Source organism: Rattus norvegicus, chromosome 17, assembly GCF_036323735.1.
Source record: "Rattus norvegicus strain BN/NHsdMcwi chromosome 17, GRCr8, whole genome shotgun sequence".
Taxonomy (NCBI): domain Eukaryota; kingdom Metazoa; phylum Chordata; class Mammalia; order Rodentia; family Muridae; genus Rattus; species Rattus norvegicus.
This window is the reverse complement of record NC_086035.1, coordinates 22,900,076-22,927,804: the sequence shown is the minus strand read 5'-3', so window position 1 is coordinate 22,927,804 and position 27,729 is coordinate 22,900,076. Positions and strand designations below refer to the sequence as shown.

General features: G+C 45.5%; 1 protein-coding gene and 2 long non-coding RNA genes across 9 annotated transcripts in view; 1 reads left to right on the top strand and 2 right to left on the bottom strand.

Moving 5' to 3' along the window:
• The window catches only part of LOC108348545 (uncharacterized), a 33,817-nt gene extending 23,972 nt beyond the window's left edge, over window positions 1–9,845 (bottom strand). For both annotated transcript variants that reach the window (XR_005495726.2, XR_005495725.2), the window contains exon 1: window positions 5,608–9,845. This is a non-coding gene — a long non-coding RNA (uncharacterized LOC108348545). The remainder of the gene's footprint in view (window positions 1–5,607) is intronic.
• The window catches only part of Hivep1 (HIVEP zinc finger 1), a 129,505-nt gene continuing 109,221 nt past the window's right edge, over window positions 7,446–27,729 (top strand). For 2 of the 6 annotated variants that reach the window (XM_039095308.1, XM_063276031.1), the window contains exons 1-2: window positions 10,142–10,298; window positions 13,717–13,856. In XM_039095308.1, the coding sequence (XP_038951236.1) occupies window positions 13,817–13,856 (40 nt within the window). In that variant the 5' untranslated portion in view covers window positions 10,142–10,298; window positions 13,717–13,816. Of the gene's footprint in view, window positions 7,591–10,141; window positions 10,299–10,522; window positions 10,661–13,716; window positions 13,857–27,729 lie in introns of those variants that run through there. The other 4 variants (XM_039095310.1, XM_063276030.1, XM_039095309.2 and 1 more) reach the window with 3 other exon arrangements.
• Window positions 16,858–26,342, bottom strand: LOC120097876 (uncharacterized). The gene is made up of 3 exons (XR_010059435.1): window positions 25,920–26,342; window positions 23,803–24,947; window positions 16,858–22,629 (listed from the first exon to the last, which is right to left on the bottom strand). It is a non-coding gene; the product is annotated as an uncharacterized LOC120097876 (long non-coding RNA).

The window sequence follows — 27,729 nt, the reverse complement described above, 5'->3', positions numbered from 1 at the left end:
CTAATTTAGTAGACTGCTCCTTTTTACTTGTTACTCAACTGATCAATAGCCAGACTCTCAGCATCGCCATCTAGTTAGGCTGTACCCTGCCCAAGCAAGGAAGCTTCAAGAAGCGATTAAAAGTAAGGACTCCACATGGTTCAACTCTGTATAGTATTTCTAAAGCAAAAACTCCACACAGATCAACTCCGTATAGTATTTCTAAAGCACCTCAGAATTTCTCTCTTTTTTTATAATTTTCTTTTTAGTATTTATTTATATGTATGTTTTTCATAGTGCCGGGATCAAACCTTAAGGTATGCATGTTTAGGTGAAGATTCTACCACTACATCCCCAGCCCACTTTCTCTCAGTTAAATAAGCCCCATTCTCACTCAGGCTTCCTGTGAGTTCACCAGAACAGAGGCAAACTCAGTGGTAACTTACTGCAGATTGTCCTTTGGGCATCGTGAATCATGGACCACTATCAAAACATTTGTCATGGATCATTTTCCACATATGTGTTTGGTTGGGATAAATTGTGTTGTAAAAATTAAGAAAATCTGAGATTTCTTAAGAAGAAATCTTAAGGGGTTTTAATGAAAAAAACTTGTGTGAATTCTGTTTTTCACTCTCTGCAAATGGATACAGGACCAGCAGTTGCTCAGACCAGACGCCCCTGAAGAATGCCTTCTTATTGAGACAGTAGAAGAAGCGGGTTTGGAAGCTCCATTTTCCTCCTGTTAAACAGAACTTGCTTAAAGAGAACTATGTCTTTGGAATTATTAAAATAAATGGGTAAGCTATTGGTTGGTAGACAACATTTGACTTCCTTTCCTGGAAGCTGCTTTATTTTATTCCATGTGTTGGACTTTCTGAGAGAACGCTGTTACAAAAGTGCTGTACCATCCGAGCTCGGGAAGGCAGGGGGGCTGTTTTGACTCCCCCATTACTATGTGAGGGATGGAATTTTAAAGTCAGAAGGCCCCACAGCAGTTGGGGACAACAGTTGTAGGAGGAGCGAGAAGAAGACAAATGTGTGTGTGTCCTGTTACTCCATACTGAGACCGTGCCAAGATTTGCTGCCTGCGTCAATATTTTTTATAATTACCAACCCTTGTGTTCATAATCCATTAACAGGAAAAACAATCTTTCAAATAAGATCTATACAGTCTTTTGGCTAGATAGCCATCTGGTTAGCTGATCCCCCTGCCCCAACCTTATCTAAATAAGGTCTTATTTTGTCTTATTTTAACCCCTGTTCCAATTTTTCTAAAAAATCATCTCCCATGAATAAAGTTCTACCTCCCTTGCAGAAATGAAAATCGCTGAAAAATTTTAAAGCATTTGAAACGGATAAACGCTGTCGAGGAGCCATTACTTACTGTCTTACCATTTGTCTGCCTCCCCTCCTGTTCATCTCTCTAATGGTGGGTTAACACCACCTTCAGTTTTGTTAGTTCTTTCTGTGAAACTCCAGTCTTTCCCAAGCTGCTCTTTGACCTTTCTTGGCTTCTTTTATAGTAGTACCTAAGGACATTTTGGCATAACAGGATTTACCATGGTAGAGGGAGGAGGAGGCAACAAAAACCACAAAGATGCCAATGAGCTCAAAAATCACAAATTCATAACTATGGGCTTTTATAAACAGAAAAATTGACAAACTAGTACTGAATAAGACAGTGGAGAATTTAGGGAAAAATTGATGCTGGAATGGTTGTTTGCCAGAAGCAATTCAGTTGCAAAAATCTGAGTCAATAAGCAGGCATGTGGGAAAGGTTCTTAGAGCCCAGTAATATATTGAGAATTGGGAGGTGCTGGGCTGGGAGGTTCAGGGAAAGAACAATCTCAAAAAGGGCCAAAGATACCAGGAGTCTAACTAGACATATATTCTAGCAGCAATACAAGCATTACTAAGTACTTGCTATTCCTCAACTAAGAATGTGTTTGTTTTTTAAACCTCTTTAATCCAACAATTATAGCAAACCAGAGAGAAAAGATGAGGCCCATAAGTTGAATTAGGTGGGATCAGTTGACACAAAGTTTTTCTTATAAAATCACCCTTGAACCTTTACTCCGAGTATAGAATTTCAAGACAGGTTTTCTCTGTGTAGTCCTGGCTGTCCTGGAACTCACTCTACAGACTGGGCTGCTCTTGTAGCTGCCTACCTCTGCCTCTGGAGTACTAGAACTAAAGGTGAGTGCCACTACCACTTGGCCTCACTCCACAGTATCTTTTTTTCATTGATTTTTTTTTTTATGGACAAGTATTTCCTTTGTTCCTTCCTTTGTCTTCCTTCCACTTTTCTTCCACTCTCACAAAATGCTAAGCCACTAAAACTCTATCAAACGGCAGTAGATGAGAAGTTTTGTTTCTAAAACAACCAACGAAAATTATGAGCTGGTAAAGTCAGTAGAGTGGCTGGTGAGAACTGGGGCAGAGTATAAAGGAAAGGACTTGGGAATTGGAGGATGGTCTGAGAGGTCTCTTTCAGCTGGTGATGCTGTACAATCTGTGGTACCATTCTGTACTCGAGAAGCCTCCTATGACCTGAGTAGATCTCTTTAAACTCCGTTATATAACTCTGAGTTGAGAAAGGAAAGTTGAGACAGATGTTTGTAAAGAAATGATGGAGTAAGAAAAGGCCCATTTAGATTGACACAGAAGATGAGCAGGATTCAGATTCCAACAGGATTCTTTCATTCCACAAACATTTCTTTTCGAATTGATCTAAGTGGGAATAAGAAGTCAGGAATGAAACCAGGAGTACTCATTCTAAGTCCTGTATTCTATTTGTGTTCTCTCTCTCTCTCTCTCTCTCTCTCTCTCTCTCTCTCTCTCTCTCTCTCTCTGTTTTCTCTGTGTATCATTGCCTAATCTGGAACTAATTCTGTAGACCAGGCTGGCCTCCAACTCTCAAAGATTTGCCTGCCTCTCTCTCTCTGCCTCTCTGCCTCTGCCTCTCTCTGCCTCTCTCTCTGCCTCTCTCTCTCTGCCTCTCTCTCTGCCTCTCCCTGCTCCCTTCCCCCCTGCCCCTCTGCCTCTGCCCCTGCTTCTGCCTCTGCCTCTTAAGTGATGAGATTAAAGGGGTATACTGCCTTGCCTGGCTAAGACCCCTGTATTTAAGGGCTGAGAAATAATATACATAGAAACCAATTAGATACTTCTAGAAGGTTAGATGTTATAAAAGGAATTAATAAAGTGATAAGACAGAGTTTGTGTATGGGGGAAATACCAGAAATTAGATGGTATGATGTTTAATTTACATGTGGTCAGGAACACGAGTCCCTTCTATCATTCAGCAATCCATAAAGCAGATTTATTTACACCTGTGCACACAGGTGGATTTCCATGAGGGTTTGATAACTCTTCTTAGAAATGTTAAGGTGTAGAGTCCCCAGCACTATCTTAAGAGAAAACTTGGTATGGAGTCGTGCGTCTTTAATATCAGCACTCAGAAGGCAGAGTTTGAGGCTAGCCTGGCCTACAGCAAGTTCCAGGGCAGCCAAAACTACAAACAAACAAACAAACAAACAAACAAACAAACAAACAAACAGAGCTGATTAGTAGTAATTTATCCTGGAAACAGAAGTCTAGAAGAATCCCCTCTGTTCTTTTCTAAAGCATGGAACATATCCTTCCTAGGTAGGTCTATTACCTTCAAAAGAAAAACACCCTGGTTATGGGCTGGGACTAAAACAATCTTTAATCCCAGTACTTAGGGGACAGAGGCAGGTGGGTTTCTGTGAGTTCTAGGCCAGCCTGGGCTACACCATCTCAAACAAAACAAAACAATCCCAAAACAAAAACTGTTGCATGCACAGGACTGAGTCGAGTGTTCCCTACCTCATTCACCAAGGCTGCTTCCCCAGTGAGACTCTCTTTGGAATTAGGAACTTTGTAGCCATTAGTTAAAATGAGGTCATAAGGTCAAGCACTGATCCCGCGGGGTTAGTGTGATTTTAGCTCACAGTCTGAGAGCAGTTCATCTCAGAAGGGAAGACTCTGAGCCTATGATGGTGGCGATGCGGAGCTGTGACATTTCTCATTACTGCTCCCATGACAAGGAGCCAAGGGAAGGCAGGAAGCAGTCTCTGCTATAAAACTCGTAGGCCTGCCCTTAGTCACCCACGTCCACCAACAAGGCTCTGCCTCCTAAGGGTTCCACAAGCTCCCCAGACAGACCCACCAGGTGAGGACCAAGTACTTAAACCCCTGAGCCCATGGGGGACATTTCATGCTCTATCCACGAGAATGTCCTTATAAGAAGAGTAACCAGAGGGTTAGTTTTCTCCTTCCTCTTCCATGCATACTCACTACTCAGGAAAGGCCTCGTGAAGACTCACCAAGTGGGCAGCCGTCTGCAGACCAGGAAGACAGACGTCAGTAGAAGGGAATCTGCCACAGACTTAATTGTGGATTTCTACCCTCCAGATCCACAACGGGATCGATGTATACACCTCGAGATCCCTGGTTGTTGGCATTTTGCTCCATTCACCTGAGCAGGCTGACACCATGGCTTAGATTATTGAACTTAATTCTACATAGCGAGGTCACAGGTCAGCGGGGATAGCTTTCAAGAACACTGCTCACTCCTTCCCTGTGCTTCCCAAGGCACTGCCTAGGACACTACTTACATAGAATTCCGAGAACTTCATGTGGCCCCTCTGTTGATCATAACCACCCTTCTTCCAGCCTCTTTTTTTTTTTTTCAGAGTCACAATTTATTATTGCAGGACATTTGGCCACATTTTGAACCCAAGATTGTGTTATTTACTGGAAAAAAAAAAAACTGTTTCTAGTTGTGGTGTGGCTCAGTCCTAGCAAACACCTTTAATCCAAAAGCATCAGTTTATTATAAACAGGATTAAATAAAATCAACCATAGGTCAAGAGGCAGAGCAAGCAACCAGTTGACATGGAGTGAAGATAGAAAAAAAGAGTCAGAGGAAGTCAGGAGGATGGATAGAGAGACATACAGGAAGTAGAAGGGAGGGACATTCAGTTTGGGTTTTTTTGTTTTTTTTTTTGTTTTTTTTTTTTTTGAGACAGCATAGAGAAGAACTTGCTTTGAGGGTGTCAGCTGTGGGGAAAGGGCAGCTGGGTGCTTTCTCTGCCTCTCTGAGCTAGCAGGCTTTCACCCCAGCATCTGACTCCCTAGTCTTCACTGGTAAAATCAAATGATTGAGATTTTGTTAAAAACAGTGCTCTATAGTCTTGGTTAGCCTAGAACTTGTTATTTAGCCTAGGCTGACTTTCTTTCTTCTTTTTTTTTTTTTTATTAACTTGAGTATTTCTTATATACATTTCGAGTGTTATTCCCTTTCCCGGTATCTGGGCAAACATCCCCCTCCCCCCTCCCCTTCCTTATGTGTGTTCCCCTCCCAACCCTCCCCCCATTGCCGCCCTCCCCCCACCAGTCTAGTTCACTGGGGGTTCAGTCTTAGCAGGACCCAGGGCTTCCCCTTCCACTGGTGCTCTTACTGGGATATTCATTGCTACCTATGAGGTCAGAGTCCAGGGTCAGTCCATGTATAGTCTTTGGGTAGTGGCTTAGTCCCTGGAAGCTCTCTTCCAGCCTCTTTAATAGGTAGTGTATAAATAATATTCATGAAATGGTTATACTTACCATCGAAGTAGACGCTTTCCAACAGACCAGTGTTGTGGTATGAATCAAACAAGGGCTGGAACCACCATCCTTCTCAAAATTAGATAGGTTCAAACCCAAACACCTTTCCCTTCCCTCCTGTCAGCCTCAAATATCCCCCAACAACTGCACTTTTATGACATCATCAGTCACTTTCTAAAAACTTGAATTACTGTAGATTTCTAAACAACCATGTCTTCCATTTTCCTGCTCCGTGGATGCAGAAAATGATAAAGTTATTAGAGTATTTTCCATAAAACACAGCCTTTCTGTTTTAACCATCCGGATGTGCTCTGGATTCCAGTCGTGAAAAGCACGGTGTACTAACTCCACGGATCACTGGCGATTATGTAACATTTTAGAAATGGGATGAAGGAGAGACAGGAGTGCGATGCTGGCCACCCCCTTTACTGTTGTCACTACCACAGCTGCAGTCTTTGTACCCAGCTCCCATATCTGTCCTAAATCCACCAGCCACAGTGACTTTGCCTAAAGACTATTCTCGGTCTAGATGTCTCCAGATGACTACCAACTGCTCACAGTGTCTTAATCCTTCCAAAGGATGGGTGCTTTGGTTCTTCTCTGACTGGTGCTGGTTCATTCTGACTGCCTCGCTGCTACCATTAGAAAAACTCATCCCGCTTCTGGGGACAGCCCAGGTGCACAGCTCCCAGCTGGGTTCCAGAGTCAAGAGCGTCCCTCTCACTTTCAGTAGTGTCCTTCCTAATTTGCTTGCCATTCATTGCTCACCCACCTAGACTTTCTACTGCCTGAAGGAAACAGTATCCTATAGTTCCCCTCCTTGTCACCTAGCAGCTGCCTCTCAGGGCTGGAGTACTGTGCTTATCTTCCAGGCAGATCCTGAACTTTCCCTTAAAAGCTCTATTGAGGACTCACCCTCTCCTGGAACTTTTCTGGATAGACACTTCCTCTACCCAAGGATCTCTCGGCAGTCATATAAATAACTCGGTGTAATTGGCTCTGTTTATAAGCTGTGGCTTATATCTTTTCTCCCTCCAGGTATTTTTCCGTGTGTTTGTGCTGTCTCCATTAATTTGTAAATTCCCAGGAGGCAGGGCCTGAACACAGCCTGGTGCTGTCATAAAGGGAATGTGCCAGGAAGAATGAATGGGAGAGACACTGCCTTTTCTTTATTACTAACCTGGTTTGTTTCTCATTTTCAAAACATCTTGCCTTAGTGATGATTCTGAGGCTGAAAACATAAGAAATATACATCCAGGTTGAGCTAGTGTCCGGGTAAGTACAATAAAACCATGAGCTTTCCATAAGCAAAGGGGGAGGATGTGCAGGTATTTTGACCCAAAGGGGAATCTGTAGTGTGTTATTATAGTTTGTCGTCTTGGGAGTTGTATTCTTGTCTCTTGAAGACTGTAGGAATATCTCAGAAAAAAAATATCTGCTTCCAAGCTGAGTTCTAAAAATTCAACAGAGCCCGGGGAAACATCCAAACGATCTTATTACAAGTTTGTACTGTGTGGAAGGAAAAAGAATGTAATCTGGGAGACCTCCTTCTCTGAATCAAACAGCAAAAGTAGCACAATTCTGAGACTACGATCCCTAGCGGGGAAAGCCTTTTTCAGCTCAGGTGAGAAAGGGAGTCCGCAAAGGTCCTTTCCCATGACCGGTTAGAGCTGGGGGATCCCGTCCTTTGGCCACCTGCTGCGCTGCCTCCTAGCAGCACCCACAGAGGAGAATATCTTGACTGTCACCAGGCACTGAGCTCAAGGTATAACCCACGTAGGCGGTGCACTAGATAACATCAAAGCTCCGGGTAGGGGCCAGAAAGGGGGGGGGGAGCGCAGCGAGGGAACCAAGCGCCTCCCCCAGCGTTTCCTCTCACGCCCACTTCCAACCTAGGAGGCTTTTGGTTTCTGCTTTTGTTGTTTTTAAAATGAAAAGTTGAACCCAGGAAGCTTGGGAGCAGACTTTTTGCCTTGTAGTTCGGTAAGTTTTCCTCCCTCCGTTCTTTTGTCTGCTTGGCTTGGGAAGAGCCCGGGTTTAGGGGACAGTTACTGCGGAGCGTGCGGGGAAGGGTTTGTTGCCGGGTCGCGGGAGTGGGGGGCGGGGGGAGGGGACTCGTTGGTGGACGGGAAAGCCCAGCTCGCAGGGCGGAGGGGAGGGACAGGCGGTGTGACCTGGGGCTAGCCGGAGGAACCTCCGGGATCTCCGCGTGGCGGTGGCGCTGCTGGTCGCACCAGGCAGAGGGCCGGAGCTGTGGAGCCACGGGGCCGTGCCAAGGGGGAGCCCGAGCGAGGCAGCGCAGGGCGGCTGCGTGGGAACCGAGGTTGGGGGACGCGCGGGCACGGCCTCGGGTTAGACCGGTGCTCTCCCTCAGATGCTCAGCGGGAGAAATAAGGTCAGAGTACCCAAAGGACCCCATATCTCCCAAGGGGTGCAACAAAGACGTTTATTTGGCCTGCTGGATGGAGAAAAAGAGGCCCCTTGGAATCTCTCTGTCTTCCTAGTCTAGAGCCGTCATTGGGATCCCCATTGTTCAAGGATATTTGACAGTTCAAGCTGAAGTTTACCAGTCACCGGGCTGGTTGGGTTTACACATTCAATTCCTTTTATTTGTTATATTCTGAGGATCCACTTTCTACTGTGTCATAAAACAAACCGAAACCAACTACTTACATATAACATAGCTGCTTTTCCCTGCATTTTGGTATAGAAAAAAAAAAAGAAAGAAAGAAAAAAAGAAAGAAACCACATTTAGAAAATTCAGAAAACTTACCAGAAAGTGTTCTATATTATCTGTCTCAGAGAGAAGTTTTAATACTGGTTTGTTGCTCAAGAAAACAGTGAGATGACAAATCAAAACCAGATATGCAGTTTGCCCAAACGCTCATAGCATTGCTGTATCGCGAAGACACACTGGGTTCACGGACTCATTTCTGTTGTCTTCAGCAACTATTGAGTCAAAAAATCCACTGTGGCACTTAGCTTTTTCCCCCTTCCGTTTCAAGTAACAAAACCTCGACTTATGAAGACTGTGTTTTTATCCTAACACATTAGCTATGGCTGCATGTTTAGCTTGTGATTCAAACAGCTCAACTGGGGGAGGGGCACTACATTATATTTTTCGTGACTCCTACCAATTGGGATTTAATAAAATAGATGATATCCTACTGGAAAATTAAACCGTCACTATTTCATTGTAAGGCTAACATAGTATTACCCACCATCCAGCCTTTCTAGCTGCATGATCTTTGTTCCTGTGACCAAATTTACTTTTTGGTAGGCATATTTTTTCCTTTGCAAAACATTATTTTTGGCTCTAAGCTCGCCATTACTGAGTATTCCATTTTTAATAATTTCCATTCCGGGGCTTTGAGCTTTTCTTAGCTCCAGCAAGCTAGAGGTAGGACTTCCTCGGGGGATTTTAAGGGTCAATCGTTAGTAGGAACGACCATCTTTCTGAAAGCCTAAGGGAGCAAAACAAGTTTGCACGATGGTCAGCTGTTAGTGGGCGTATGATCATTTAACAAAGAATATTTTTGTTTTGCGTCATTTTTTTTTTACACCTTATCCTTTCCAACTTTGAGGTGACCCGTTAAATCCGTCCCTTCTGCAGACTCTTTTGTGGATGCGTGGAATTTTGAAGTTCAAACTGCTAGTATTCTTCATGTCTATCTACCCTTGAAAACCTGCTTCGCTCCCCAGATCCAGCTCCCCTGATATTTCCAGAAGTTTCCAGTTCCCGTTCTCTAACGCTTTCTAGCAGCCGGGGTCAAACTCTGGTTTGTAATAAATTAGTCTGTCTTTCCATTTCACTCCCCCAGAGTTCCAGAAGCCTGCTGGGTGGCTCCGCCCCGCACCCCCTCCTCGGCTTCCAAAGTTCCCTCGCGGGTTAGTCCCCAGCTGACAGGCAGTCAAGGAGGGGTTAACAGCGCTCGCTGTTGCTTAGGCTCTGGGAAGCACCGGCTCTCTCCGGAATAACCTTGGCTTTCCTCGGTCTTTTAATAGAACATCCGCCACCAAAAGAGTGGTTTCAGTTCAGGGCTTAATAACATGTCCCCTCTGACCCTCCAAGTCAACACCCCAGCCCCCTTTCTCTCTCTCTTTTTTTCAAAGTTATTTTTCAAAGTTAATGAGTTTCAAGTTTCACTATGATTTCCCCTTCCCTCTACGCGGAGCTGAGGAAACCCCCTTGGGGTCCCCCCTCCCTCCCGGGTCCTCCTCCTCCCTACCAGGGCCAGGGCGAGGGGCGGGGCTGGGAGACACCATGACGTCACCGGGCCGGCCCACAGCCTGCTCTAGAAAGTCAAAAGACGGTAAAGAGAATCCGGCCCCGCCCGGCCCCGCCCCTCCTCTCGGGCCAACCGCCCCCGACTGCGGCCCGGCCGGGCTTCCCCGGGCCGCGGAGCCCCGCCTCCGCCACCGCCCCGCCCCGCCCCGCCCCTCGGGCCGCGCCTCCTCCTGCGTCCTGGGTCCCCGCGGCGGGGCCTGCGGCCGGCGGGCGGGCGGGCGGGCGGGCGGGCGGGGCGGCAGGGGGCCCCGGGCCGGCTTCACAGGAGCCCGCCCTCCCGCCGCAGCCCCCGCCCCGCCGCCCCCGGGGATCCCCTGCCGCCCCGCCCACGCGCGGGGAAGCCGCCGACCTTCGCCCTGGCCGCCCTCGCGCTGCCAGCGGTCCTCACGGACACCCGGGAGAGGTAAAGGCCGCTCTCCCGCCGGGTTCCACTCGGTCCCTCCCGCGCCTTGCTCGCGCCTCAGTGCCCGTCGGGAGGAGGCTCTGCTTGTGTCCCGGTTGTCAAGTGCAGCGCAGTTCCCGACGGGTGCGGGCCGGGCTTGGCGGTGGGGGCGCTGCACCCGGGAGAGCGCGGCGCGGGGGGCGGGGGCCGGGACCACCTCCCCCTGGCGGGCGGGCGGGCGGGCGCGCGGGTGTGCGTGTGAGTGTGTGCGCGTGTGCCGGCGCCGACCTTGCGGAGGGGATGCTGCGTGCGGGAGCCGCTTGCCACTTCGGCGGGTCCTGGCCGCGCAGGCGGCGGGAGCTGCGGTCCTGCGAGCCCAGCAGGTACGGAGGGCCGGCCTCCCGGTCGCCACGGCCGCTTCTCGCAGGAGGGCTCGGCGGGGCTGCGGGAGACCAGGCCGCGGCTTCCGCACCTCCCGGCTTTGTGGCTCGCTTTCCCTTTCGTTCTTTGCCGGGAGTGCCTGTTTTACTCCGGGCCACCTGGGTAGTTTCTCTCCGGGTAGGGCGCGCGCCCGCCGCTGGTGGGTCGGGGCCGGTGGGTAGGGGCGCGGGGCGGCTCGGGCTCGCTGCGGGTCGGGCTCCAGCAGGAGTTGCGGCTAGAGAGGGGAGGGGGCTGTGGCGAGGCTGGCGCGAGGAGGAGTCTCAAGGCTGCCGCTCTCGCCGACTCTGTCCTCCTCCTCCTCCTGCTCTCCGCATCCACTCCAGGCTCCTTCCGGAGCTGGCACTTCCATTCCCCCCTCCTTCTGGCATGCGAAGCGCTTTGTTCAGTGCAGCGTTGCAGAGGGGTTTTCCCAGGCTCCGCCCTCCACATTCATTCATGTTTTTTCTCCTTGTGACTGTCTTTACGCTTTTTGATCCTGTCCTGTTTTTGCACCTTGTAGTATGTATTTCTTTCTGGAGAAAGAATGGTTGATCACTGGTCCTAGTCGCTACGGTGCTGTCGTCTTTGAAAATAACCACTTCACCGCGGATTTAAACGTGGGCTGGACAGCTAGGGACAGGGGGGTGGAGGCTGCAAAACCGGGTCGCACAAAGCTGTTACAGGTTGGGAATTTGCATATTTTACATTTAAGCTGGGGGCTGATGGGGGGTCACGTGATCGGCTTACAATCAGAGTTCACGCTTTAAAAACTTCGTAATATTGTGACCGCTTAAAAGCTCTAGTTTTAATACGGAACGGAACAGAACACTTATAGCTTTATGTTTAAATTCTCTGTGCAGTCAAAACCTTTTTGAATGCGAGAGCTGATGGCTCTGTGGTAAAGCGAGCTGAGGAGCCCTATCTTTTGTAGGTCATTAGCTGGTGCTGCAAGAGACATCATCCATCGTTGACCATCCTGTTTCATAGTCTTCCTCTTTGGTTAGATTGTGAATAGTTTGTGCTATGCCGACTCTTAGCCTTGTTAGGAGTACAGCTGCAAGCAAGTTAATTGTAGTCGCCTTTTCCTTATGCGTTTTAGCTAAAGTGAAAACATACATCAAACACCTTATTCTGGGAAGCATTTTCTTTTCCTTGGAGGCGTTCTTCCCGGGAATTAATATTTCAGCATTTTCATGTTGCAGGCAAAGCTTCTACATTGTTTAGCTTAGTCCTTAGTCCTTAGCCCATCTGAGGTGGATACTGTTTCCTGATTTTACAGCTTGGGAAATCCGATCTTCTCTTCTGAGAGCTTAAGTACCTTGAACAAGGCCACACAGTATGGGGTAAAGCCTGGCCTTGAACCTGGTCAGGTTTGATTCCAAAGTATGTCTTCATGACTTGCTGTGTCATTCATCCCTTTGGGAGGGGATTGTCCTTGGTAGGTAAGTGTTATCTTCTCAGAGGAAATGGGCATGGAGTCATGTGGGGCCACATTCCATAGTTACTGATCTGAGGAAGGTTTCATAATCTCTTCCCAAAACTTTTTTTTTTCTCTTTGTAAAATGGATGAATTGGAGCTGTGGTCTTTTTTTTTTTTTTTTTTTTTTTTTTTTTTTTTTGGTCTTTTTTTTTTTTTCGGAGCTGGGGACCGAACCCAGGGCCTTGTGCTTCCTAGGCAAGCGCTCTACCACTGAGCTAAATCCCCAGCCCCCCCCCTTTTTTTTTTTTTTAATCTCTCCCAAAACTTTTTTTTTTCCAACTCTGTAATATTGATGAGTTGGAACTATTGCCTTGGTCGTTAGGATTAAATTAGGTGCTAAGTGGAAACTCTACAGTAAAACAAGTACCATTAAGTGTTCTCTTGTGCTGTGTACAGTAATCGATATGAGAGGTTTTAAACAAAGCATCCTCAGTCTATTGTGTTTGCTTAGTGATTAAACTTGGTTCCACCCCACAGTGCCAGCTTGATGGGCTTTGCTTATCAGCATTGTTGCAGGAACTTAAAGCTAAACTTTTAACTGGTTATTGAGAAAGAATCTGGTGGAAGAGGAGAGAGGGAGGTTGCAGATGGACAAGTGGGTGGTTAACTTTCAAGCATGTTCAACTTTTTGACATTGCAGCCTAATGCTTTGGCTGGAGAACCTTGTAACAGAGTTACCAAAAAAAGAATCTCTAAAGAAATCTTGTAATGTTTAAAGTAGGTTTACTCTTTTGTGTTAGATTTAGGTACTGTCCAACTATAGGTTGGACATGCCCATTGGATTATTACATCTTGGCATGATGCATTTCAGCTTGAAAAGGCACAGTCAGGACAGCCTAGGCTGTGCTGCAGTAACAAGTAATTCCCAAGCCTCAGACACTTAAGTCAACAAAGGACTGCTTTTGTTTAGACAGCACGGTCATGTCGTGTAACTGGCAGTACAGCTCTTTAGTCACACATGCTGTCTGGAGCGGTGCCTGGCCTGTGCCAGAGGGGACAGAATGCTCTAGAATATCTTGCTTTGATAACTAAGTTCACTGGCATGGGTGGGAGGCATGCCTGTGGTCTACTCAAAGGTCAACACGAAGCTGCCGGTCCCAGGCATGTGCCGTCCTGCCATGAGCCTGCAAGACAGGCATGGCATCACTGGGGAACAGCCACCATAGCAACTGTGTATGTTAACTGAGTCAACTGAAATGACATGACCAGGACACTGGCCTTCCCTAGGAATGCGCATATGTATACAGCATAGCTGTTTGTCATTTTACATTAACTTTATTGACCCCGAAGTGCTGTTCTAAAGTGAACATTTTCATTCTTGTCTAATGTCTAGAGACTTTTTCTTCCCACCTGTTTTCTCAACAAGGGGCCTACAGAGTGGCAGGATGACCTGTCTTATGTTTAGTTAAAAGCGAATGGTGTTTGCAAAGGTTACCTTCTATTGAGTTTAGGTCAACACTGCTCTAAGCCCCTAACTTTTGAAGTATCCTCCTCTTTTGAAGGTAGAGAAATTCACTGCTTTTATCTTTTTCTTTGCAGCAGATGGATTAACTGGTGCCCAATGAGTACATGGAGCCAGCCTTTTGTAACCTGCTCTTCCAACGGTTTCTAAGAAAACAGAGCTCTTAAATCTAAGAAAATGCCTCGAACGAAGCAGATTCATCCTAGAAACCTCAGAGGTAAGGCTCTGCGTTCAGTGAAGAAAGGCTTACAGTGACCCCACCATCAGGTGCATAGATGGTACCAGCAGTGGCCGAGGGTTCCTTAGATGCTGACCCCGCTTCATGGCCAGCACCATTGTGTTTCATTCCTCTTTGTCGTATACAGTAACTGTCCCTTACCTGCTGGAGGAATTAGTTCCAAAGGATTACAGGGTTTTTCTGATGATCTGCTAAAGGCTGACATCTATCATTTCTTACCAAGAACTAGGGAATCTGAAATGGATGGTCGATGTTTTCCAATAATTGAATCACTGTGATTTTATATTCATTCGTTCAAAAAAAAAATTCCTTGTCTGTCTTTTCGGTGTCTTTGGGAGAATGAACCCTGGCCTTGAAGCATGCTAGTCATGGCACGTCAGTGGGCTTTGCTACTGCATGCCTGTATCTCTTGGGGGCTTACTTCTGTAAGTTACTTATATCAAGACAAAGAAGGGAAAGAGTTGAAACTGACATTTACACAGTACTTTATTTGCAGAAGTCAGAACAAACTGACTTATTTCCAACAAAGAAACATCTTGTCAAACTTGTATATAAGGCTGGAGGTCTGGATTGGGGGTAGAATGTGGGCATAACACGCTTGTGGCTCTGGATTCTGTTCCCAGAACCACGCAAAGCAAAACAAACAGGATATGTATGAAACACATTTTATACAAAGGCTGCAAGGTAAATGTTTTTCCGCTAACGCTAAAGATATTTAATATTGGGAAACTAAGCACATTTTGCCATATCTGTTCAATGATTTTTATTGTTTGGAGATGTTGTCTTTACTGTGAATTACAGTTATCTTTTCTATTTGACTCCAGTATCTAAGGATTTAGCAGTGTTGGATTTGTGGAGAGGTCTCAGTTGGTACAATGCTGGCTGTGCTAATCTACGACGACTTGAATTAAAATGTCTAGAAGTCACATTAAGACCAGAGGCAGTAGCAATCATAATCTGTGGCAAAAACGGGCATGGAAACAGGAGAATGCCCAGAAACTTGAGGGCCAGACAACCTGGTATACCCCGATACGAAGAGCCTTTCTCAGACAAGGTGGCAGGTGTGAACTGACATCTGAAGTTGTCCTCACGTCCACATAGGTGCTGTGTCATGTGCATACCGGTATTCACACACGTGCACACACAGTTGTGGATGCCTATATAAAGACGGTAGCAATGTGAAGCAAAAACCTGGCAAAGTGATCTTAAGCAAAATAAAATAGTGTGTGAAGTAGACATGTCTCAATGTTGTAGCTGCACACAGAGGGATGCACAGATGCTGATTCTGTTTTAACAGTTAGAGAGGGCTCATCTGTCCACGCATCTTACTTGGACTCCACTCCTGCACCCCTGGCCTGTGTGGCTTAAGCCATTGCCCCAGGCTGCAAGCATGAGCATGTATTGGGTCTTTAGGGAAGGGCTGTTGAAAGCCTTTCTATTCATAACCTCTTTTTACTTAAGCTTTACAAATGTAAAATATAAAATAGGTATATAAAACAAGTATTTATTAGCAGTAAGTCAGAATTTAAAAAGAATATATTGTACGTGTGTGCAGATATCTCAGAGACCAGAAGACGGTGTCACAGACCCTGGAGTTACCGGCAGTTGTGGGCTGTCCAGTTTTGGTGCTGGCAGCTGAACTCTGATCCTCTGCCCGACTAGCAAGTCCTTTTAACTACTGAGAAATCTCTCCTAGTCTCAAATCATAAAGTGTTAAAACATAGTCATTCATAGTCATTAATTTTGCCATTTTTCAATGATAAAAGGGAATTTGCATGCTAAATTTGATAGGCTTGTCTATTTTTATACAAAAGAAAGGTCCAAGCTGAATAATTGGTGCTGCAGGATGTAGAGCAGGGTTCAGTTGGCCGACACTCTGAGGTGATGGCTTTGGTGCTGAGAATGCTGTTTTATTGCACTTCATGGTACCACGTGGCAGGAGTGTGGTTAGGGGCCTTTCAGAAACAATTGAAAATTCTGTCATAATCCCAACCCATTAGTTGTTTGTTTGTTTAACCAAACTCAAGTCAGAAACTGGAATAGCAATTTTTATAATCAAATATGGTAACACTAACAGTACAGCACAAAAGTTAACACTAATTTGATACACATAGGCTATGGTCCCATATATTAAGTTGCTACATGTTTTTAGAGGAGCAGGAAGCTTTTAACAGTGTATCATGACAGTCTCTCGGATAGAGTTGTCTGGCCTCTGAGCCTAGGTGTCTCAGGCAGGGCTGTTGAGTGGGGCATGGGTTATGCTGTACTTGTTCCCTGTCCAGAGCCAAGGCTGTGCTACAGTCCATGCAGTAACTGCATCACTGAGCATCCCTACCCGCGTATGTTACATTCGTCATGCATTTGGCTTGCAGTTATTTAATTTTTGGTCTGTGAATATTTAGAAATATTTTACTGTCAACAAAGTTTATTTTTCTTTTGTTCAACATCCACATTCAGTTTTTGAGAGTTAAACAACCCACCCACAATTTAAGAATCTGAGCTGAGGCAATTGTAAAATTGTAATCCAGAAGTATTTGTATATCTAAAAAGAGTAAAGTTCAGTATAAAAGGTAAAAATGCTCTATTCCGTCCAGATCCCTTGCTGTGTGTGGAGATTGCAGGCCTTGAAGCTGCTTTGGGTGAGTTAGAGAGTGGTGGCCCCTATAGCCTGGGACATAGGCACCAAGGTAGACTGTGAATGCTGTGTGGTCAAGCCGTGCTTATAAATGTTGTTTTTCATCCAGGAATAAATTAATATTAGCATACTAAGGTGGCTTTTTGACTCTTGTGATACCAGTTAGCGTGAAATAGAAATACATTTTAGAACTGTTCAAATTTGTTTTTATACTCTTATTCTATCATTTTTCTTTGTTTTTTTAATTCTTTATAATATATATATATATAATATATATATATTATATATATATACATACATACATACATACATACATACATACATATATATATTCATGGTCTGGTTTTCTACGTCTCTACCTTGTCCCCATAGAGGGCTTCAGGGATCTTTGCTGAGAGCTGGCTTTCTTGGAGCTGTCACCTCTTGTGATGGCAGTGCCTTCTTCAGGATCTCTCCTGAGGCCCTGCCTGAGGCCTCTCTACAGCAGGGAGAGAGACAGAGTGTGTGTGTGTGTGTGTGTGTGTGTGTGTGTGTGTGTGTGTGTGTGTGTGTGTATGTGTAAACAGTGACCTTGTTTGTAGTGTTATTATTACATGCTCTGTAGTATCTGCTTTTGCCTCTATGCACCAGGTTCTCAACTCAGTGGCACTGTCCTCCCAGTAGGAATGATGCTTTCAGCTGTGATATTGTTGGGTGACAGGGAGTCTTCAGCGCTGTTGTAATAGGAAAAGATACTTTAGGCACATGCCTTCGAGGTTGGAGATGTCTTAAAAAATCAAACAGGTTCACTGTAAATGTTGTTCAGAGGGACACGTTTGGCCAGTCATCCTAAGGTGACATTTGCACAGATGATCAGTTTCTCGGGCTCCTTGAGATCAGTGCTTGTTTCCTGCCTACAAATGACCAGAACTCTGGGCTGGCACAGGTAACTCCCTAGGCTCACATAGGAGCTGCTGAGTGTTGTGGAGACTTTAATGAGGTGGGGATTTAGACGGAGCACATTAACTGTAGCTTTTGGGAGTGTGCTCTCCCAGAGTCATGGAGAAAGTGTGGAACTTGAGTATGTTGGCCTCACTCTCTTAGAATTTGAGCTTTCTGAAGAGTAGACTTCATGCTGTTTTTCTGATGCAGGCAGAGCAATCAGGGTAGGACGCCTGCCAAGGTGGGCATTAGGAGGTTTGCCTGTAGGAGTTTCCTGTCTAGAGAGAACCGTGTTCCCATTTATATACAGGCAGCAGACAGACTAATAGCTGCCTTACTTAGACAGCTAATAGGAGCCCAGAAATTTGTTAATGAGTCCTAAACTTCTGGATTAATTTACGGTTTCCTAGCTTTACAATTGTGTCAATTGACACACATTTAGTAGAAGCCTCTGGAGCTGTGATTGGTGATTGGACTGCGCGTACAGTTGCAGCTAATTCCGGAAGCTCAGCTTAAGGATTCCTCCGCTAGTCTGCATAACTTAGTGCGACACCGTCTCAACAAACAAACAAGCAAACAAACAATGCTTATTTTTGGTAGAGGCTGTTGCTGGTTGCTGGGTCTTTTCTTAGGATGCGCTCATGTGATCACTGCCAGCCATGGCAGTGAGTTCTGGAAGGACACAGTGGACCCTGTAGTGTGCTGGCTGAGAAGGCAGAGTACTCATTAGTCAGGGTAGTAAACACATTTTCTCTTCATTTTCTTCTCTTTCTTTTTGTACTGGGAATTGAATGCCTTGTGCATATTAGGCAGTACCCCACTACTGAACTCACCCCTATTGTTTAAGCTCATTTTAAAATTAAATTTGTTCCTTGGTGGTTGCATATTTATATAATTTATATAATGCAATCAACCCACATACCTCCCACCCATCTTCTTTTTTTCTTTTCTTTCTTTTTTTTTTTTTTCAGAGCTGGGAACCGAACCCAGGGCCTTGCGCTTGCTAGGCAAGCGCTCTACCACTGAGCTAAATCCCCAACCCCCTCCTACCATCTTACTCCCCTACCAGCCAGCCAACCCTCTCTTTTTCCAACAACATCCCTCCCACTGTATGCCTTTTTCTTTTGTTTTTGTTAGACGCATTTTCAACTTAAGCTGTTTTCAGTTTAGGATAAGGCTAAAATTAATTTTAAGGTATATCTCTGTATGATCTGAAATATTCATTAGCTCATGGACATTAAAATGTCTGTACAATGTCAAATACAAAGTAAGTGAGACTAAGAAACTTGCTTCTTTTCTAAAGTAAAAATATTATTTACTTTTGGAGAGGGGCTAAAGTAAGTTGGGTCCTGGCACACCACAATAGAAGGTTGCTTTTTGGGTGGCTTGGAGTTAGAGGGGCACAGGAGGCCAGGGAGGAGGGGCTTCTGCAGAACCACTTCCTGTAGGAGGGAGTCTGAGCCCTCTGCTCCCTGGGTAGGGCCTGCATGAGGGTGAAGCTTGCAGTTCTGCTGGGAAAAAGGCAGGTAGTAGAGTGTGGCGCTTACACAGCTTTCTCCTGTAGGTAGGGGTGTGTGTGTGTGTGTGTGTGTGTGTGTGTGTGTGTGTGTGTGTGAGAGAGAGAGAGAGAGAGAGAGAGAGAGAGAGAGAGAGAGAGAGAGAGAAGGTTAGGGGTCAGAAATAAGCTGGTGAAAGAAGCTATCAAAATTTAATCTTTGGCAAGTTCTCTCTCTCCCTGATAACTTGGCATGCCATATTTTCCCCATCACCCTTTGGTGTACTTGCCAAAGACATCTCATGCACTAGGTAAGAAACCGAGAGACAGGAAATGGAACAGCTAGATGGGAGTCTGAGTCTGGCTGCTCTGTACTGGCCCTGTTGTCATTATAGCCCAGTCCGCTGGGCTTCCTCAAGAAAACAGTCTCTGGAGTCTCAGGCTCAGTATTGACATCAATAGTAAAAGAGTAATCTGGTGAAAAATCTCAGAGTGTATTTATCAATGCTTCCGTGCTGATCTAACACTTTAACAATATAATCATTTATTGTCAGTCCTGCAGCTGGGGCTGCTGTATGCCTGTGACTGTGCAAATACACAAGATAATACTGTCTGGAAAGGGAATTTTATTTGGAGAAAAATATAGATGAGTGCACGTGTGTGCACGTGTGTGTGTGTGTCCTCTGCATACGCTGACGAGTATTATAGTACCAGACTGTCCTGAGAGAGCACATATGCACACTATTAGGCGTGTGTGGGGTGTGCTTCCCAAACGGGTGGGCTTTGCAAATTTCTGCTCTCAGGGTGGCTTTCGTAGACAGTTCAGAGAAGACTGGATTTGGCAAAGGGAGAAAGCAGGTTTGAAGCACACATGAGGCTGAGTTACACATGACCGGCGCTCCTTTCCCTTTGTAGAGTTAGGTTCCCACATCCTTGCTCACAGAGTCCAGGGCTTTGCCTTTGCTCTTTCCTGCTTGCACAGTACAGGCGGTCATGGAGCTGTGCTCTGTGAAGTGGACGAGAACTGTGGATGAGCACAGGGAGCATGCCTGCTAAGAGGAGCAGTGTAGAGTGCTGTCCTGGACTCCTAGGAGAGGGGCTCTTCCAGCCTGTGCTCGGCTGACCAAGCTATGTGGGCTGTCTCCAGAAGAATAGACAGTGGTGTGGCAGATGTCAAGACCTCAGATCTCCTAGTGAGGTAACAGTGATGCAGGCCACGAGGCCCACAGTCTGTACCCTGAAGACACAGCCTCCTCATCGCCTTCCTGGGAACTCCCACGGTGATCCATGCCAGTCATTTCAGATACAGGGCTGTTCTGTGCTGTGCTAGACTTTACTTTTTGACTCAAGGCTGTGGAAAAGTGAAGGCTGTTACCTCTTGTTGTGTTGGGGTCTAGGATTTCAAAGCCTCCCCTGCTTTAAGATTGGAAGTTAGTGTGGTCAATGCTGTTCTTCATCCCCCCCATGTGTGTATACATGTGTGTATATGTGTGTGTTTGTTGGGGGGGGGTGTCCTTGTCAAGGCCTTTACCTATACTTTTGGGTTTTTTTCTTCTTTTCTTCTTTCTGACAAAGTCTCTGGTCCCCCACAGATGCACACCGGCTCCTCTGTGCTCACGCCTGCATCCTCTTGCACACCTGACATTTCACCTTTGCGTTCTTTACAACTCTTGCTGTTGGCCTGTGTTAATGTCAGGTCCAACAGAGGACTGTTTGGGTGTGATAAGATAATTGCTACTGGAGACATTTATGAGTTTGAACCTTAGGTGGGAATTGATAGCTTCTTTTGATACTTGGTCATGTCTGATTCATTTGCATATGCTACAAAGTTTTAATTGCCTATTCTGAGAAGCCATGCAATTGTTATGAACTTACGTTGAATATAAAATTTCACTATAGGATTCATTTGTAGAGTTATCTGCTCTGTATTTTGAAAAAAAATTGAAAATATTTTTCATACAGTAAATTACTCTCCCTAACCTCTCAGATCCTCCTCACCACCCCAGCAGTCAAATTCCATACCTTCTTTCTCTCTAGAATATAAACAGACAAATAAACCAGAATACAACAAAACAGACAAGCAGAAAAGGAAACCAAAGGCAGGAGAAACACATTATGTTCATAGGGACAAAACCCATAAAAACTGTATCAGAAATCATAATAGAGACTCAAGACAGGTGAGGTACAAAATGCCCAGACAAAGGATTGTGAGACAAAAACAAAACAAAACAAATACCCACCCCCTTTTCCAAACTCCCAAATCTGTTAAAATACCAGTGAGTTTGTTTTGTGTTGGCCTTTCACTGCTTACAGAAGGCTCTTGCTAAAGGGTGGTTGGTATGACCAGTGAGACGTCATTAGAAAAACCGTCTGGGTTATGGATGGGAGCTGGTATCTACTTTCCCTCTCAGCCCTAGGACCCCGTCTGGCTTCGACTGTGCAAGCCTTGTGCCTGCTGCCTGGGTCTCTGAGAGTTCATCTGTGTATTAGACCCTGTGCCTGCTGCCTGGGTCTCTGAGAGTTCATCTGTGTATTAGACCGGTTGTATCTGGAAAGCACTGCCTTTTCGGTGTCCTCTCTTCCCACTCGCACAGTCTCTGCCTTCTCTTCTGGTAAAGCCCTGAGGGGAGGGGCTTTATGGAGATGTTCCATTTAGGACTGAGTGTTCAAGGCTGGTCTTTCTCTCTCTGTACTTCTATCAGTTGTGGGTCTCTCTGTTAGTTCCCACACGCTGAAGGAGGAGGTTTCCCAGATGATGGCTATGCTGTGTACTTTGGGTTGGTGGTGAGGGTAGAGAGTTGGACTTCCTGATAATGACCTGTGGGGCCTTGTGCAAGTTTTTTCCTCGTCTGTGAAGTGCAGATAGTGGGTGAAGGCTAGACCACAGGGCTACCACAGTGTTTGTCACATGCCGGTACAGGCCAAGCACTTGAAACAGAACAGTCACCTCCCAGAACTGGCTTACGTCAAACCTCTGGTTTGCATGTGTTTCATAAGTGGAGGACAGGGCTGCCCTCAGAGAGCCGTTTACTGATCGCACTGGGTGCTGCACAGCCCACTTGGGTGCTCATAGAAGGTCATTCTTGTCCTAACTGCTGGGGGCTGGGGTTAGAGAAGAGGGAGGCCAGTGCAGAAAGCCACCTGGGAAGAGGACTCCATGCTCCATGCCACCATAAACAGTTTCCCACTTGAACTCACTCAGACTTGCTTTGTATTTTTTTTTGTTGTTGTTGTTTTTTGTTAAAAGACATTAAAACATTAGTTTCCATCCACTATTCAGGAAACTGAAAGGTTGGTCTTGGATTTTATTATACTGAAGTATTATAAATATTTCAGCATGACTTATCACATGGGATTAAAGGGCTGTATTTAGTCTGGAGATGGTGCCACCTCTGTCCCTTGCTTCACTCCAGTGTAGGAGGAGAGGCCTAACTTGCTTTTCAGGGTTATCTGACTAATGAGAAGACTTTCACTAGGCAGTGCCCGAGCCTCTCCCGTGGTGGCTTTTACAAAGGCTTCTATTATGACTGCAGGCTCATTCTGTTAACGTAAGGATTATCTTACTGAGTTCAGGAGTGGAATCTGTCTCGTTCTGATGATTGTTGCAAGGGAATTCTGTTTACACATTGCTTTTCACGTTTGAATGTGAACTCAGCCATTCCATGCTGACCGTGAATGACTTGTGAGTGAGGTCAGAAATCCTGGAGGGAAAACAAAGCAAACCCATGGCTTATTTAAAATATTTTTTTTCTGCATATAACTGAAGCAAGAAAGGAAGGAAGTAATAATTTAAAAGCCAGTTTTAGGTGATTTAGGCAAGGAAACCACTGGTGTTTTTAGAAGCTGTCATGCAAATGGCTGGCATTATTTAATTTGACTGGGATAATATGGGAATAGACTTAATATAGAAAATCTCCAATTTTGTTTGGAAGGTAATTATTTTTCAGTTCATATTTAGAGTATATTTGATGCTTTCTGAATGCTTATCAGCATTAGCCATTTTTTTCTTTTTGTAAGGAAATATAAAATGTAATAATGTAATTAGCCATCGTAATGATTTTATTTTAGAGCATCTTTGCACAAAACATTTTCTGATGAGGTATAATTTTATCTCGCTGTAGAATAAAAGAATATGTAATATGAATAGAAACTCCTCTCATGTACAAGTCTAGGTAAGCCCCACGGTTAAAACGCAGATTGCGCAAGTCTGGGCTACCGTTTGCCCTTGTATTCAGTGACAGTGGTTCATGCACAGATGAGGTGCTTTGCTCTCAGCTTGGATTGAAAACATTTAGCAGTGTCCTTCTGCCCGTCTCATAAGAATGCTCTCCGGAATACTGTTAACATGCCAGTTACAGAGCATCGCTTACTCATTAGAGCGACAGATTGCTCACGGAACGTCAGAACTTGTGTCCACCAAGGGTCATTTTACAAGAATGCTCAGTTCTTCAGAAAGGCCTTGTTGGCTGTTAGTACCTAGATTCACACATTATCCAGTTATTATTATTATTGTTGTTACGATTATTATTATTATTACTGAGTTCCTGGCTGGCCTGGAACTCAATATGAAGAGAAAGTGAGTTTTGAACTTAACAATGAACCTCCAGCCTTTTCCTCCCGAGGGTTGGGATTAAGACATGAACCACGATACCTCACATATTACATTAATCTTTTACTCTATTCATTGTAAAATTTTAACCAAGTTTTGAGTTGGTTCTATGATGCATTCCATTCTAGTGAGTACTGGACTTACATTGTTGTACAGAGATACTCAAAGATAGAAACCCTCACGATGTGATTGGATACAATTAGAGTAATTAACTTAGGAGACCCTAAGTATGAATGGAGCCATGCTAGTCCCGAGATGTGTCTACCTGTCTGATGGATACGAGAGTCTGATTCGTCTGGTGCTGAAGGAGTAGACATTTAATGGATTTGATGTTGGGAAGCACGTCTCTATCTTCTTGCCTTACAACACTGAGACTTGTCATGAAGAAAACTGCAAGACCAGGCGTAACTGCTTAATACCAACAATATTCAAATACAAATAGGCTAGACATATAGTTAGGGCAGTGTGCTATATTATACAAATAAATGAAACCGTGTTGAGCCCACACCCTAGAATCTGAGGTAATTTCCAGTCTCAGCATTCCTCAGAGTGGGGAGGACCTTGGCTCATGTTTGCTTCAACCCTTTTCAACAGATGAACAGAGAGATCGAGAATCGAGAAATGAGGCCACTTTGTGCTGCCCACTAGTATTGTGTATTTGATGTTTGTGGAGTGTTCTTTCCCAGTATTTTGGTTTACTTTTGCTTGTGTTGAAATGGGATGCTGCCCTGCTGCCCATGGTGACCTCAAGCCATGGACTCAGGCTTGAGTAACTAAGACAAACCAGGTACCTTGGCTCTGGTTGTTTTTAAATGATATGGCTTCCCGTAGTTAAGGCTGTCATGGGCTGATGGCGAGGCAGAGGCTGTTCAGATGGTGTTCCCTGTAGCTACCCTTTCCACAGGTCTGTGTCCAGAGCTGTATGCCAAGTGCTTTTCCCACATGTACTTGTTTCAACCACATGAAGTAGGTGTATTATCACCACACTTGATAGCTGAGGAAAGCGAGGGACAGAGAAGTCGTCACTTGCCCAGAGTGTCACAGCTGGGATCTCCATAGCCCCCTGCCTGGCTTCCATGTGCAGTCATGCTCACACTGGCTGGTGCTGACACCACCCGGCTCTCTGGTGGGTGAGGTTGTGAATGCTCTCCAGGCATGGAGTGGCGTTTGTTGAGAGCAGCGTGTAGAGCCAAGGGAAGGGAGGAAGGGTTAAAAGGACTATAAACTTTCTCCCTTTTAGTCTTTTCTTGTTGAGAATCCATTTCTGTTGTTTGTATATATGACTGCAAGTTGAATTTGCCATCACAATCCTAGGAATTTCCAAGCTCTTCCTAAGAATAGCCAATCTGTAAAGACATGTGTATATGTAGCTTGCAGAGTTATATAGACTTGGAAGTAGAGATGGTTTGCCTAAAAGAAAGAAAGGCAATCTTTTACTATCTTGCATTTCAGAGATGGACCTCTTAAATATTTAAGCAAAGTGTTAACTGACATCCTAAGCTTTTCCTTGTATGCTGTGCATTGTAGAAATTCCGACACGTAGACTGTTTCCATTGTTGGAGCCCTCCCACCCTGCACGTGTAGGTAAAGGGGCAGGAAGCAGTGGTTGGGTGTCAGAGCCAGCAGGTTATATTAGCTTTCTGTTTTACCTCTTGGTGCAGCGAGATAAAGCTAGCTCCTGCCTCCTGCTTCTCAGTATAGCATGTCTCCCAGTCCTGAGGAGGTGTAGGAGTGATGCCACACATCAGTGGTGACTGAATGTGGCACAGGCAGTCGGGGCTCCAGCAGAACAAGCCAGAAATGACGTCGTGCTAGAGCAGGGTGGCGTCCTCAGATTTGGACACTTCGGGATCGTTCTGCTGTGAACTTGGTTGAGACATAATTTATAGAAAGGAACAACAGATCAGCAGAGAAAATAATTTGTTTAGCTTTCGTAGGAAAAGCTGGGTGGCAGAACCAGTGTGGGGTCCTGGGAGTGCTGGATTGTTTAGGTAGAGTGAATTTCTCAATCAGGTTGAATTCCAAAGACCAAACGGGCAAAGACTTCTTAGATGCGATGTGTGTAGCTTCTATATTTTGGTAATGATAAATTTATTAAGTTAATATTTTTATGCTACTAGGATAGGTATATCTGAATATTTAAAAGAAGTTAGAGGCAAGGTGTTGTCATATACTGTGAAGTTAAAACGTAAACAGAGAAACTCCCAACTTCTATGAAGGGCCAGGACGGTTTGTGGCCCCAGGGAAGAGGCTGGTGAGTAGAATGAGGAAATCTTTTTTTTTTTTTTCTGGATCTGAGGACCGAACCCAGGGCCTTGCGATTACTAGGCAAGTGCTCTACCACTGAGCTAAAACCCCAACCCCAGAATGAAGAAATCTTACCAAACAGTAGAAAAGCACCTTGCAGATGACCACAACAGCAGACGTACATTACCTTGCTCTCCTGTTTGTGAGCAAGGAATGAAATGGCCAGGTCTGAGAACACAGAAAGTAGACCTCTGGTTCACCACTCAGTATTTGTCATTTTGCAGCAGGGGTCAGAAAACTACGGGCTAAATCCAGACTCTGTTTCTGAAATTGATGTTTCATTCAGACATACTCGTGTCTGTTGGTTCTGTCTAGGGCCATTTTCACTGGGTGGTGGCAACCCCATGTGGCTGACTAAGCTGAAGTACCTGCCTCTAAATAGAGCCAGTGTTAACACACAGCTCGAAACCTGCGTGCAAGTCAGTGACTGCTAACATAGCGTTTTCTCTGACAGCAAGAGCGTATGTACTCTCAGCTGTGGTGGTGGCCAACAGCCACATTGGCTTCCATTGCTCAGAAGGTTCTATGTAGGTTTCCATGGCCCCATTGTGATTTTCAGGCATGATGTGGCCTTTACCAGCTCTGTCCTGCACTTTGGGAAATTGTGTAGCTCATGATATACAGACTGTGGTGCTCAAATGAGAAAGTCTAAACACCGGTGTGAGTGTCTGACTTCAGCGACCTGTGCAATGGGATGGGGTTGAGCGTGTAGGGAGTGTGGATGCTGTGGCTCTCCTTCTAGATGCCGATGTCTCGGTTGGTCTTGTGTGCTCTGATGGGATAGTGTGCAGTGTGTGCTGAGGTCCAGTTCAGCTTACAACATCTTAGAGGAGATAGATTTTGCACTAAGTGTGGGTTTGATGATAAGCTTTTCATAGGAAAGTTACCTAGTTACATAGGAAAGTTCTAGTCTGCAGATGTAAAGTCACCGCCTCTGCCACCCCACTGTGGAGTGTGTACTGTTTGAGTTTTGGTAAAGTGCAGTATATAGTCAGTAAACTCCATGTAAGTGTCCAAGTCAGTTAACCTGGTAAGTCTATCGATGGGCAGCCTTTGCACAATCTAGTTTTCCGTTTCGTGTGTACTGCCCTTTCCCACGCCCCGTGACCTCCAGCCACTGGCAATTAGGCCTCGTCCCCAGCTCCAGCCTAGCTAACTGCTGGCCTGCTCTTCTGTTGGTTCTACCATGGCCTTCTGTGTAAATCACGTAAAGGGAACCAGAGAAGCAATTGTCCTCCTCCCACATCTGACATACTTGCCATAATGCGCTTGAGACTCTTCACCAGGGCTTTATCACCGTTTGCTGTGAATTAGCATTCTTTACACAGCCTGCCTGTGCGTTCATGAGCTGATGGCCACGTGGGCTTCCCCAGGGTGGCTAACCTTGCTGTCGGCAGTCTCAAACCCACAAGTGTAGTGGGATAATGTCTTTCTCCGACATTGCTGCACCTCATTCTTCTGACATGTTTTCCCGTTCTTTAGCTGCTCGCTTACACGAGCCTGAAGGGTCTTTAGTGGATGGCCGGTTCCTGCAGCTGCTTCAGCGTACACTCTCATGGCGGCTCTTCAGCCTCACACGCCCAAATTGTGGCCTTTGTGCCTACCGTTTTCCTATTTCATTTCCCCTTTACTTTGTGCATTATCTTTCTGTACTTATTGTTGTCTGCGCATGCTTGCCTTGATTTGCGTTTTTAAGCCCTTCGTGATTGTTCTAGAGAGCACTTTCATGCCTCACTGTCTGGGAGCAGTGCACAGCAAACTTGGGTGGAATACAGAGGCTGTGCCCGGTCTGCTTTCTTCCCTCCGAGCTGCCCGCGCTGCCCGCGTTGTCAGTGTTTGACCTGTGTTCTGATGCCAGCTGGGCAGGGTGAAAAGACTCCTTTCT